The following is a 14,639-nucleotide window of genomic DNA, read 5'->3' on the forward strand; positions in this document are numbered from 1 at the left end:
GCAACCTTTGCTTCAAAACTGTAATCTTACAGAAGAGCTGGTCCACTTTTTAGGGAAGGATAACATTCTTTATCACCGTCATCAAAAAGAAGGGGTGAGGCAATGGCAGTTTGGGACCTGTAGGCTGCTTTTTTTTTTTTTTTTTTTTTTTTTTTTGCTGCCATTATCCTACAGAAACCTGGTTAGACTTAGCCCCGTTACCGGGTCTAGCTCTAGAATCCATAATGGCAGGAGTTGGTTCTGGTGGGAGCTACAACTTTCTTGTCAAAGAGCTGGGTACTGAAAGGCTGAAGCAATGGTACAATTACCCCAGCCACATTTGTGTAAGTATCTAGGGGGCCCTGAGTCCAGGAAGACAGCCACACTACTCCAAAGACACACAGAAAGCTCGGCATTGTCAAGTACATGTGAAATCCAACTACTTGTATGCTGGGCAAGGACCAAAGAATCTGAGGTCAGACTGGGCAACATAGTGAGAATATGTCTTAAAAGCAAAAGGTCGGGGTTGGGGATTTAGCCCCTGGGTTTGGTCCCCAGCTCTGAAAAAAAGAAAAAGAAAAAAAAAAAAGAAAAACGTCTTCAGGTTAGTCTGCTGACTTCAGGACCCACACGGCAAAAGGGGAGAAATGACTTCCATAAGATGTTTGCTGACCTCCAAACATGTCTGTGTGGAACTCACATACCCACACATAAACCAAGAGGTGGGCATTTGCATTAAAGATATAGTCAGATACATTCAAGTAGACTTGTCCTAACCTCGTGCATGAAGATAAGTTCAGAATATCCCAGAAACATTCAGTGATATGACTTTACTTGTACTGTCCTATGGGGACACTTAACGCCATGATATGTCCCCACCAGAAACTTGACACACTTGTCACAAGGACAGCAGCACCTCCAGGTATGTACCTTCACAGGAATATTTGTGCTGTTCCAGAAATGAGAGACCCAGAGTCTGTCACAAGAATATAGTTGTTCCAGATACATACATGCGCTGCTCCAAAGCAGGAACATAGGCATCCATGTGCTCCAAACACCACATATGTAATGCAACCAAAAGCAGACCCAATCACATACACACACTATCAGACACGCGGCTTATCACTGAAAGTATCCAGACAAACTACAGATGTACTGTCACTGACAGACCCACGCAAACATGCACTTCTCTCAGATACCAGACACAAACTGTCATAGGCAGAGTCCCACACTCAGTCACCATCTGATACACCTGGAAACAAACACATACACACTCTACCACAAACAGCGGAGTTCAGAGAAACTGGTGGACTCAAGACACTGTAGTCATAGGCACAAAGCAGAGACGCTCCTTGGAGTCTCTCTTACCCCCCCCCCAACATTCCTAGTGTCTTCCTACGAGCCTGACAGGCTTTAGTGGAGGGGGAGATCTTAAGACACGCACGACAAGATAAGTAAGCATCACAGCCCCAGCCCACAAGTTTATTTATAGTACAGTTATTGGGATAGTCGTAGACAGAAGGGAGAGTGCGAAGGGGATCACACAGGGTTTTCTCAGGTGATCCCTCTGTCTTAAAAGACAGATAAGGATGGGAGCTGAAGATAAGGTTAGGGCAAATTGCAAGTAAATGCCAAGAGTAGCAAGAGGCAGGCTGAGGCCAAATGGTACAAACTTACAAAATACGGTAATAACCCCAACATTTGTGCTCTTAAGAATGTACCAGGTATTGTTCCCAGTAGTACATTATTGACCATACACATTCTCTGTCAATACTCACAAATCAGAGAGCATGAGGTAGCAGACATTAATGACCCCTGGAGTTGCAGATGGGGCACTTTAAACTCAAAGAGCGCCCAAAGCCACACGGCTAGACAATGCAGGTAGATTTTAAACACCCTCTTGGCGTGCTCATGCTTGAGCATGTATTTCAGATATCCTGCAGCCACCCACTGGGCAAGCCATGCCCTCACCCGTAGGGCCACCATACACAGTCTTCTGAAAGGACCCTACTTAGGCATAGGGGGAGGGGAATAATACTGTTCTGAGAAAACCCGAGGGCCAGCCAGCCTTCTCAGCCTGGGCTTTGCAAACCCTAGGAGGGATATGAACAGAGGTGTTAACAGACCCGTTTCATCCCCCCAACTTCTAAAATTCAGTTGGGCAAGGGCCACCTCTGGTCACTGTCCCTGATCTAGTCTAATTATCGATTGTTTATTTCTTTATCAGATTATCACAAGGATGAATTATCACAAGCATTCAGGTTGAGAGTGCAAGTTCAGACACAAGTCAGTCGTGGCCTCTGGCTCATTCATAGTCCTTAATTGGCCCTAGGCTCCCGAATGGAAACATGGTAGGTGGGAGTAGGGGCTTCAGTTTCGGTCGATTTGGTTCTGAAGTTTAGGACTTTTAATAAAAATGTCTCACTGTGTAGCCCAGCTGGCTTGTAACTACACTCTGTAGACAAGGTTGGTCTGAAACTCAAAAGATCCACCTGCCTCTGCCCTCCTCAAAGCTGGGATCAAAAACATGACCCAGTTGTAGAGTTATTTGTTGCTGCTTTTGTTCTTTTATGAAACAATCTTGCTTATGCGGCTCACGATAGTCTCAACCCGCCTGGGCTCTAGGGATTCGCTGCCATCAGTCTCAAGAGTGCACCCAACAAGAAGTTAATTTAATAAACAGAAGATCAAAGATGAACCCCAGCTTACAGACAGCACCTACTGGAGAACAAGCAGACCTCTGGTCAAGCCAAATCCTGTGCTTCCCGGAGGCCCGTCCACCCGTCCCACACAGAATAGAGTAGCTCAGGGAAACTGACATTTGGTTTTATTGTGCCAAGGACATTACAGATGGTGGATCTTGTCAACACCTGCAGTGCACGGGTGCCCCATCTGCTGAGGCTGCTCCCACTCCCTAAATTCAAATCTTGAGTAGTGGCCATGATTTCTGAAGACACCCCACTTCAAGCTTCCAAACAGATTAGCGGTGGTGGAAGGCAAAGCGATGCAGCAAGGTCAGACTGTCACTGTCCAAAGCCAGTCTGCCACCCGCATCTCCTGCCACTTCCCTCTGGCTCATATCCTTAGCCCTTCCAAGGAATTGGGGGCCGAAAGACAGCAGAAATCCATCTCCTTCTTGCCCTCTATGCCCCATGGCCAACCTGCCCAGTTCCAAAGCAGAATGTCATCTTCACAGGGCCAGCGTTGCTGTGTACATTGGTTTTCATTTGTTGATTTTGTGAGATAAAGCACATTTTAATCAAGAAAATTTTAACATTGAAGGCTCAGATTCTTCAGGGACTTAGGAAGGAAAATTTCCCACTCCCACTTTTCTTGTCATCATTGTTGGGTGACAAGTTTATCTGATCTTTAAGGAAGGACGAGCAGAAGACTTCCTTTGTCTGAATGTCTCTCTTCTGGGGCTGCCTGGCTGCCAGATGGTCTGTCTCTGTGGGTCTCTTGCCTACCTTCCGCACCCTGTCCAGAGTCCCCTGTGGAATGCTGAGATGGTGCTGTGCAGGGGGGCAATAGGGCACATCAGCTGGCAGAGACCAATGGTGGTGGCAGGGATGAGATGGATGGAGCGCATGGGTGGGCCAGCCAGAGGGAAGTGGAAAAGAAGGAAAAGAGGAAACAAAGGAAGGAAGCCAAGAGGGAAGAAAGCCAAAGAAGTTTGGGTGGCATTAAAGGGCAGGAGTGGGGGATCGGGGATGGTGTCCAGTCCCTGGGTCTCCATCAACTCTTGTCTGGGGGTGGGTCTCTGTGCACTTTGTTTTTCTTCATACTGTCTAGGTATTCCTGTTGGGACACTGCCAGCACCGATGCTAGGATCTCATCATCATCCCAATCATTCAGACCTGCTGGGCAGGAGAGAGAAGAGGACAATGATGATGGGGGGCACCTCGGGCCACTTTCCCTTATTTCTGTTTGATCCCTGGCTCTGGAAAAATCCATCCAGGTCTCCATCATTCATTGACTCCCTCAACTCTGTGAAGCCCCACTAGACCCACTGTGGAGAAAACCTTTGGGGCCTGAAATTTTCCCTCATGCCTCTGACTTGGAGAGATGGCCAGGGACTTCAAAAATCCTCCAGGCTCTCCCAACTTCCAGCTGGCCCATCCCCTAAGAGGGCTTACCAAAGGCAGAGGGGGACATCTGCTGGATGAGGGCCCGGCACTCCAGAGCAGGGTAGAGGGACACAAGAGGAGAGGTGGCCCGATCAGCCCCTGCTGAGAACTGACTGCTTGTACCTGAGGCAGATGAACAATCAAAGGTAGGGCCCACCAAGCAGAGCCTCTTAGCCCAAGCAGGCACCCTGAAAGCAAGTCACTGACCTGGTGCACAGGGTGAAGGAGGTTTGGCAAGAGCTAACACAGTGCCTGGGGAAGGGGGCTTAATGCCTAGCTCGGCATGCAGTTCAGGGTGCTCAGGTGACGAGGCTGAACTTCGTTGCCGTGGGGACCGACTAGTCCATTCCTCCAGGCCACTGGAGGCTGCTGCTGTGGCTGAACTGCATGTGGCACTGGCTTTCCGTGGCTGCAGTAGGGAAGGAAAAAGTGATAAGGACCTACACTGGCTATGACCCTCCTGTGCTGGAGTGCTTATACCCTTTTCCAGAATCCTGGCTACAGCATAGCTTTAATGTATCACAATGACTTAATCACTCCCATATCCTTAAAGGCATCTGACAAAGTCCTATTCTTTCAAGAGACCCTGATCTCATCTCCTGATTCAAACCCTGCTTTCCCCTTAGATTTGCTCTATAACCAGTCAGGGTGATCCTATCTCAAATCCCTTTTCTGTTCACAGCCCTCCCATGGTTTCTGCCTCATTCAGAGCAAAAGCAAAGTCCTCTCCAGAATTCACAAGCCACTATCCAACCTAGCCCCACTACCCTGACCGTACCCACATTCTGTTCAGCTTCAGGTATACCTAGGTTATACCAACTCTGCTGCCCTCACCCAGGCCTAGTTCTGTCCATGTACTCGGGTACCAAATTCCCTTTCTATGGGCTTTCTGCTGAGCTCTACCCTGATGACTGTTTAATACTGTGAACTCAAATCATCCTCACTCAGTCTCATGTATCCCCTGCACCAACTGTCCATTTTTCACCCATCATCCCTCCAACTCATTCATGAGGATTTTAGTTCACTTGGCTACTTGTGAGTAGCCTGAGGATAGGTACTTTGGCCTGCTAGGTTCACAATGTACCCCACTACACTAGGAATCTTCTGCTTCCTGCCACAGGCCTACAATATAAATACTTGCTGAACAGATTATTCAGCTCTTGTAACCAACAGTCATTCCATACCCCTCTTCGATTCCTCAGATGCATGCCTCCCTGCTTCCTACCCTAAAAATACAACCGACTAGGTCCCCCACCCCCACCTCTCCTGGTCTTGCACAACCAGAGTCACAGGCCTGACCAATGCCGTATCTGCCTCAACAGACAGGATCACAGAAGATAGTGAAGGAAAGGCTTTATATCCTCAGTACAGAACGTAGCATGCAAAGGGATTCCAAAAAAGCTGGTCTCTTTGTAGCTATCCATTGTTCCTTTGTGCTACCAGCAGTGGTGGCTGCTCTCTTCGTTTCTTAAAAGCTGCTCTCCTTCACTTCTTAAAATCAAGTGTTGAGAGTTCCAAGGTACGATGTCAAGACTAAAGATGAGATGAGTTATAGATGGGACTGGGAGTTTGCCTCTCTCCCAGATGTCAAAATTTCTTATTTTATCTCTGTTAAGTAGGGGTCAAAAGATAAGAAGTAATAGGTCTTGGTCAGGCCAATGACAGAGTCCATGACCCACCTGGCTGGGTCCCCGGACCTGGCGGGCCTGTTTCTCTTGATCCCTCAGCCACTGCAGGTAAGATTCTCGAGCCACCTGCTCCTCTATGGCCTCATTTGTGGCCTCCCAGTCTGTAGCTCGTTTCTTGTCTTCCAGCATTTGCTGTTCAATCCATGACTCTTCTGATGTCTTTATGGCATTCTTCATCAGGGACTGCTCTGCAAACTGCCAGGGGAGAGGAACAGGGATGTGCAGTGATGCTCTGAACCCAGGTAAGAGCCTGAATGGCTCAAGAAGGCAGGGCCTACAGGCCTTAGCAGAGACAACACAGAAGTTATTCTTACATAGTACTCCTCAGCAGACTGTGTACACATTCATCCATAACTGGAGAAAGCAGGCTTAGATATAAGACCTGGCATTCTGAATTCCTATGGTCAGAAATACTGGCCCAAACCCAAGATACCTCAAGTGAAGCACTAAGTCTGGAGATAAGAGGGGCTCTTCGGTCTAGGCCTTCGTTTAAAGAAGCCTCATCTAGCAATGACTCAATTTCACAGTGTTGAAGCCTTTCTCATATATTCCCAGATAAGGCAAAAGAAAAAGATGAACAGAGAAGTACAGACATGGAGTGGAGGCAGGAATCAAGCGAATACGAGGCTGAGTATGGCTATGTGAGGGAAGGAAGTATTGGTATCATGTGGGTGCTAGGACACTGTATGAGAAAACTTCACATCAAGTTGTAAGACACTAGGGCATTACTGGTTTGTTTTCAGACAGAGGGTCATGGCCTGGTCTGATCTTGAACTCACTATGAAAGTCAAGCTAGCCTGGAATTCATAGCAACCTTCCTGCTTCAGCCTCACAAGTGCTGTGATTACAGGCATGAGCTAGCTAGCACATCCGGAGATGATGCTAACGGAATAATAGAGAACGTCAATGTATATTTCAAGGATTGAATGCAAATACTGCTTCATAAAGTTTTGGTTAATGTTCCGTTTTTCAAAAACAATGGCTTGGTATGCAGCCAACCCAGGTTAGGTTTGAACTCATAATTCTCTTCCTCTGCCTCAAAAATACTAGAATTATAGGCATGTACCACCATGTCCCTAGTAACATCACTTTCATATACACATATATAACATACATAAAAGCATATATGCTAAACAACATAATTTTCTATCATGGTGCACACCAGGGGAAATATATGTAAAAAAGGCTAGATCAAGTCAATTTAAAAACAGGGCCAGCTGAGTGATAACAAGTGCATACACAAAAACCTGGGTTCCATTCCTCCAAAATGAGGAAAATGAAAACTAGGTAAGCCATCTGACCATTGCACAAGTAAAGCATAGGGATGGCAAATGGGCAGATGTAAGAGACCCTCAGCTGGTGATGAAGCTCAAGGGTGTAGCATTAAAACAATGCTCAACACATTTAACAATCAAGTAAACTTAAAAAACACTGAGAATGGTTAAAATTAAAAAGGTAGGAAGATGAAGTGCTGGAGAGAAGCGGAACAGAACTTTCATTCACTGTGATGGTGCCTGGAACAAATCAGGCCACTTCATACAAATAGTCTAGCAGCTGCTTACAAATCACACCATGGTTTTCAAATTCTGTAATTTTGCTTCCAGATATTAATAAAACTAATCATAAAATTTAAGTTCCTACAAAAACCTGAACCCAGCAGTTTACAGAAGCTTTGTTCATAATCATCAAAACCTGGAAGCAACCAAGGATATCTCTCAAATAGGTGAATGATTAAACCAACAGTGTGCCTCCACAAATGGAACAGTGATAACATGGCTAACAAGCCATGAAAAACCATGGAAGAACCTTAATGCATATTGCTACTTGAAAGCAGCATTTTAAAAAGCCTACATACTTATGAGTGCAATTACGTGACTTTCTGAAATAGGCAAAAACAGTCAATAAAGATCAGTGGCTGCAGGAGACAGAGTGGGGAACCTTCAGGGGCTGAAACTAGCTGAATGAATAGGTGCCTGAAAGATAGATGCACATTATTGTTATGCATCTGTCAAAACCCAAGGAACTTTACAAAACAAAGACTATTCCTTAATGTATGCTAATCGCTTTTTAAAGATTAGTTAAGAAGTAACGCTCTGGGGGCAAAACCTCCTAAAGAATTACAAATGTATGCAAAGACGAGCAGGCGGTGGCCTCAGGCATTAGAAAATGAATAGAATCAGTAACACCAAACACAAAGAGAGCATTGGGTATCACCGGACTCCAGGGGTCCAGTTAATGAGACCGCCCCAGCTTATACGGATATGTAAATAGCAGTCAGTAAGTGACTGCAGGGTGGTGCGGAAAGTTTTCTAAACTTTAAAGTGAAAATTTACTCAAAAAGGCTAAAATGAGGCAAATGGTCACAGGATTTTAACTAAAGACATCAGCAATAACCCTAAGTTAAATTAACATATACTTAGGTCGACAGACAGAATTCCCATCAGTGTGACTTCCTTCCTAACACTACAGCAGCCAAAAGGTGGGAAAATTCGTACGACGTCTGCCAGACAATCAACATCAACAGTCATGATCATATTCCCAATACATACTCTTGATGTATTTCTCTGTGCTCTTCTGCCCAAACCCAAAATCCAGGTTAAAATCATGAGAAGGACACCGAGAAAAAGAATTTCCCCGCAATACTTTTGAATAGTTCTCCTTAAAATTTTTGTGGTCATCAAAACAAGAGGAAGGAATGAGGCAGTAACTTCACATTAATATGAATGTCTGAATACCGGTTCACACCGGGTAACAAATGTACCAGTCTGTGCCTTGGGAAGAGATGGAACTGTATACTGAGAAAACTATTCTGAAGGTTGGCAAGACAGCTCAGGGAGTCAAGGGCGCCTGATGAACACAGAGAGCTGAGTTGTTTACAGACCTCCACACACCATTCCCCAAAATAAATAAATGTAAAATAATTTTGAACAATTAAGGCTATTAATTAGAGAAACTTTTTTTTTGTTTTTTTCGGAGCTGGGGACCGAACCCAGGGCCTTGCGCTTCCTAGGTAAGCGCTCTACCACTGAGCTAAATCCCCAGCACCCCCCCCCCCTTTTTTGTGTTCAATTAGAGAAACTTTAAAACATTCAGATTTTTAGAGAAAAAGAAAATAGTCAAGCCAGTAAAAGTTACAGATGAATCTTAAATGATGCTGCTATTAAGTTGAAAAAATTCATTCTGGAATAGCTACATACATGCAGCGTATTTCATATTATATGAGATTCTAGAAAAGACAAAACTGTGAAGTGGGTCACCAGATCAAAACAAAACCAGACAAATTCTTAAGAATTTGTTAAAATAAGAAGTCAAAGGGGACAAGTAAATGTGAGACAGAATCTTGGAAAAGGCTTACCAATAGGACACTGAGGAAATGTATTCTTAATGGACCCATACTGATTTGTTAAGGACAACAAATGTACTATGTTCATGTTAATCATAGCAGGGCATATGGAAATGCTAATATTCTCACAATCACTCTGCAAATATAAAACTTTTCTAAAATTTAGTAAAAAAGAAAAACAAGGCGCCCCTCCCCCAGGTTGGGGGTGTGTGTTGAAGTTGTTTCTTAAGATGAGGCAGGACCACCTTCTGTTTGTAGGAAGTGAAACCTGAATAGAAGTCTTCAAAATCCCCAGGAGGGGGTAAAGGGAAGACAGAGAAGAGGGAGGAGAGGGGGTGGGGAGGAGAGGAAGTGGGATAAGGAGTAGGGAAAAGAGTCAAGGAGGAAGGAAAGAGGGAGGATCAGAGGTGTCGACACTGAAAAGAGGGAGGATGGAGCAGGGAAGATGAGAGGATAGAGACTGTGAGACTATGAGAATGAATGATTATCTGCCAGTAGATGCTGGGCAAATGAACTGTAATCTTCTGACACCTAGGCGGCCTTGGGCCTGTGGGAAGGACTTTCAGTGTAGGCCCAAGCTATACAATCTGCTCAGAGGGTACGCTCCAGCAAGCTGCTCTGAAGTTGGAGAAGATCCGTGTGGAAGCTTGGCTTACTGTTTCAAGTTGAGCTCTATATCCTAAAAGGCCACTCTCAACAAGCGTAACATGAGTGAGCCATCTCATGGACAGGCACATCAAAACCACAGAATGAGTTCTGATCAACAGTAACTCACTAATTTTATATAGAGATGAAACTTGGGTGCAGACATTTTATGGGCTAACGGCAGAGCCAATGATCCATATCTAGCAAATACCTGGGGCACAGGGACCCACTTACCCCTGGTTTAAATGATGGCAGGCCCAGCCCCACACCAATAGTGGCCTTGTTAGGATTCACCACTGAATTATAGTGGATATTCCGGTGGTAGCTGACACGGATGGGTTCATCTTCATTTTGATGGATCCCATGGAATGTGTTGATAGGTTCTGCAGAGAAAGAGAAGGAGGGAGCATCCACAGGGGCCCAGTATGGTTGGCTCTGATGAGGAACCATTAGGCCCTCACCTACCCACTACAGAAGTACCTGTGCTATACTGATACACCTCCACAGGACGGTTGTACATCTCTGCCATAGCCTGCATCTCAATGTGGTTCCCATGGCAGTTGTTTTTCCGCTTCCGATTGATATAGGTGGTGAAGTCTTCTGTGACATAGTTGGAAAAGTAATCGGCATTCTTCATCTGTGGAACAGATTGGAAAATTAAGGTTTGTGTGCAACAGGAATCCCCCTACCCTCCTGCTGCCCCAAGGCCTCCCCCAGGATCTCACCAGATAGTCCATGCAATGCTTTCGCACAACCTCATGCATGTCCTGGTCTCCATACACCTGGTCAGCTGGGGGTGTGGGGACAAAACAAAGGAGAGGATGGGGTCAGACCTGTCACCACCAGAGCTCTGAGTCAGAGTCATAGAACATCATTAGGGAGCAGATGGGCTAAAGGATTAGGGAAACTCCCTTTTCTATACCAAGGCCCAGAAGCTTTGAGTTGTGATAGAGTGGTGGTAAATAACAAGCAAGGGCTGAAAACATGCTCAACATGCACACATCAGCCAGGTGTAGTGGTACATGTCTATATCCCAGCCCTCAGGATGTGGACGTGGGATGACCAGATTATCTTCATCTATCTCCAGTTCTACTATAAGTTCAAGGCCAGGATAGGCTACATGGGACACTGTCTAAAAAAATAGGAGCAAAGTTGAACAATCTTGAAGAGTGAAAGAGTACAGGGGTATACAGGTTAAGAGTAGTATGGTCAAGGGCCAGCAAGATGATTAGTGGCTAAAGGGACTAGTTCAACCCCCAAGATTCTACAGTTGAAGGAGAGAACCAAATTGTTCCTTTAACTTGTCCTCTGCCCTCTACATGGTATTCATCCCAACCACCATACCCACTGATAAAAACGAAATAACAAGTTTTTCAGTTGGGGACAGTGGTGCATGTGTTTAATCCCAACACTCTGGAGACCAGCCTGGTCTACAAAGTGAGTTCTAGGACATCCAGAGCTACACAGAGAAACCCTGTCTCAGCGGGGAAAAAAAGAGGGCAGTATATACCTATAATCAAGGTTGAGTAGTCAAGAGAATTGTCAAGTTCAAAACCTAGATCACATGAGATCTAGTGAGAGTCTATTTCAAACCAAACTAAAGCAAACCCTACATTAAATACCTACCACCACAAAAAATAAATTAGAATCTCTTTTTTTTTTTGAGACATGGTCTCAGGATGTAGCTCTGACTGGTCTGATACTTGACATGTAGACCAGGATGGCCTCAATCTTAGAGTTCTGCCAGCCACTGCCTTCTGAGTGATGAGATTTAAAGGCATAAACTACCATCTGGAACTCATTCTGTAGACCAGGCAGACACTGAACTCAGAGATCTCTCAGTCTCTGCCTCCTAGTGCTGGGATTAAAGAGGTGCGCCACCACAGGTGGCTATGATTAGAATCTTAAAAACTGAAGGAAAGGAAGGAAAACACTTTAAGTTCAGCCAAATAGTAACTAGTGAGGTAAACAGCCGGAGACAAATGAGTCTCTGGGTTTCCTATGCCTCCTCTGTGAAGTGGAAAACAAACAGGTATGAGCTGACAGGTTTCTTGTGGACAATGGACAGTATGTGTAAAGTGGTAGAAGCCCTCTATCATCCAATTCAATGGTGTACACAGACTGATTCCATAAAGCCTCCAGTGATGGTAGTAAGGGGCAGTTCACACCTGAGCCCACTGGCAGCTCAAGACCTGATGTAGTAAAAGAAATCGAATACAGTTTGCTGAGCAGTCATACAGGCTGAGGCACAGGAAGCAGGAGTCTCTTAATTAATGTGGGCTTGAAGTTTAAGTAGACCTGACTTTCACTGGCTGCCTTGAAAAGGGAATTTCCCTGTGTTTCCCCAGAGATACACAGCTCTAATGGGATCCCCCTGAGGCAAAGGGGCAGAGGATGCTAGGAATGGGAACATGCCCACCAAGCAAGCCTGCCAGTCTACTTCTCTGAAGACTTGCCAGAAGGTCTTCACTGCCCAGTGATTCCCTCCACAAGGGTTCGTGTGATATAGGAATCAAAGGCTGCACTGAGTGAGATAGCAAGTGGGCAGCTCCAGCCTCAAGTCATCCCAGAGGTGACGATACCTGAGGGGTGGAGGAGAAGGGGCTGTGAAGGCAGGAAGGGGTAGCCCCTTCACCGATGTAAACAAGGATGTGGCTTCTGTGGCCACACTCCCCCCTAAGTACTTCCAGTAAGTCACATGTCCTGCATACAAGCTGGGGGTGGGGTGGGGGGGCTGCTGCTGCTGCCTTTCTTAGAAGCCAGGACCACAGAGGCTGCTGTGGCTGCCTAGGCTGCTGGAGGAGCTATTTTTGTAGGCTCAGCTTGGAGGCAGTGCAGTCGGCAGCTGCCACAAACAGGAACTAAGATGGGAGTGAAGGGGTTAAATAGGGGTGAGCTATCAGGCTCAGTGAGCTGGGCTGAGATAATGGGAAGCATGTATCTCCTACAGAAGGTAACTTAAAGACCTGAGATTTCTATTTGTCAGAGCTAGATGCCAGATTTGGGAAAGGGGGTTCCCTTTATCTTGCCTTTGTCTGGTGAAAGTACGTGCTACCTCTTAGCTGTGCGGCACTGGACAAGGCCCTTCATCTCTGAGTTGAAATGCCTTCATCCATAAAGTGGGGACAGTAACCCTTCTCTTCTCAAAATGGTATTGTAAAGTAGAGGAGGGATAGAAATATCTCTCTATGGGAGAATATGGCATGCTAGGTTCAATCTTTGGTATGGGGATGGGACTATAAGAATTTGTCAAGTACCTAAGGCCTAAACAGTAGTCAAAACAGGCACTGCAGGCCAGGAACCTAGCACACACATGTCTTTATTCCCCACACCCAGGAACCTAGCACACACATGTCTTTATTCCCCACACCCAGGAACCTAGCACACACTTGTCTTTATTCCCCACACCCAGGAGCCTAGCACATACATGTCTTTATTCCCCACACCCAGGAACCTAGCACACACTTGTCTTTATTCCCCACACCCAGGAGCCTAGCACACACATGTCTTTATTCCCCACACCCAGGAACCTAGCACACACTTGTCTTTATTCCCCACACCCAGGAGCCTAGCACACACATGTCTTTATTCCCCACACTCAGAAGGCAGAGGCAGTAGGATCTCTGTGAGTTGGAGACTAGCCTAGAGAGTTCCAGGACAGGGACAGCTAGAGCTACATAGAGACCCTGTCTCAAACATAACAAAACAAACACAGACACTCCATTTGTTACGAAGACAGCAACTCCTATCATATTGCTAGTTACCCAGCAGTCAGTCAGTCAGAATGCTGAGAGACTTGCTTCTTAAGCCCTTCCTCATTTCTGGTGCACTTCCTCCACCAGAGGAAAGTCCCAAAAGCAGAAAGGAGGGCTACCCCTCCTATTACAAGCACTGCTAGTTCTCTTTACAGAATTCAAGGGTCCCAACGCTGGCCTTCTGGTGCCTGTGTTCAAAACTCTGACAACCAAATTCCTACCGAAGTAATAATACTACTGACCTCTTATGTTGGGTCTGTAGGTACAGGCAAGTTATAGTACTATAGGTTCATCCCAGATTCTATAAGAAAATAACCTGGCACTCATTATAAGCTGTTCCTTAATTTTTTATTTTTAGACACTTGGCTGGAATACTACTTGATATATGGTCCAGGCTGGCCTCAACCTCACAACAATCCTCCTCCTTCACTCTCCTCCCAAGTTATGGGGGTTACAGGTGTACAACACCATACCCAGTTTATTCCTTAATCACTAATATGAGGTAAAATACGAATATTGGTTGGTCGGTCGGTGGTGGTATACACCTTTAATCCCAGCACTTGGATGGCAGAAGTGGGTGGATCTCTGTAAGTTCAAGGCCAGGCTGGTCTATAGAGTGAGTTCCAAGACAACTAGGCTCACAGAGAAATCCTGTCTTGTAAAACCAAAATCATCATCATCATCATCGTCATCGTCATCTCTAGATCAAGGAAATACAAGCAGTACTTTCCCACCAAGAGAGAAAAAAAACCTTCAATGTAATAGATAAAGCATATCATAACTTAATATGAATTAGCTTTTCTAATTTTCCTAGCCCTGTCACTTCCGTCCTTTGGAAAACTCCTCTTCCTCCTCTGCCTCTTCCTCCTCCTCTTCTTCCTCCTCGCTCCACCAGGTGAGCATGTGGGAACTAGGATGCTTTTCCTTGGGGGGGGGGCGCAAGGTGGGAGAAGAATGGCCCACTGGACCCACAAATACAGGGGGAATTCAGAGAAAATGTTTTGAAAGAAACTGAAACTACTCCTCCTGCTAACAGTGCACTTGGCCATATGCACCTATTTTTCCCAGGGTCCAGATGGAAGGGGGGGTCCCCGTTATATTC

The 14,639-nt window shown here is 45.7% G+C and overlaps 1 protein-coding gene across 18 annotated transcripts in view; it reads right to left on the reverse strand.

Annotated features, from left to right (window-relative positions):
* Positions 1–2,784: 2,784 nt before the first annotated feature.
* Otud5 (OTU deubiquitinase 5) overlaps positions 2,785–14,639 on the reverse strand; it is a 33,148-nt gene continuing 21,293 nt past the window's right edge. For 10 of the 18 annotated variants that reach the window (XM_087600273.1, XM_087600269.1, XM_087600268.1 and 7 more), the window contains 7 exons: positions 10,508–10,572; positions 10,263–10,419; positions 10,017–10,165; positions 5,786–5,989; positions 4,314–4,515; positions 4,116–4,229; positions 2,785–3,836 (listed from right to left, as the gene is read on the reverse strand). In XM_087600273.1, the coding sequence (XP_087456399.1) occupies positions 3,715–3,836; positions 4,116–4,229; positions 4,314–4,515; positions 5,786–5,989; positions 10,017–10,165; positions 10,263–10,419; positions 10,508–10,572 (1,013 nt within the window). In that variant the 3' untranslated portion in view covers positions 2,785–3,714. Of the gene's footprint in view, positions 3,840–4,115; positions 4,230–4,313; positions 4,516–5,785; positions 5,990–10,016; positions 10,166–10,262; positions 10,420–10,507; positions 10,573–14,639 lie in introns of all 18 variants that reach the window. The other 8 variants (XM_087600271.1, XM_087600267.1, XM_087600263.1 and 5 more) reach the window with 1 other exon arrangement.

Source organism: Rattus norvegicus, chromosome X (genome assembly GCF_021556685.1).
Source record: "Rattus norvegicus strain SHRSP/BbbUtx chromosome X, alternate assembly SHRSP_T2T, whole genome shotgun sequence".
Classification (NCBI taxonomy): domain Eukaryota; kingdom Metazoa; phylum Chordata; class Mammalia; order Rodentia; family Muridae; genus Rattus; species Rattus norvegicus.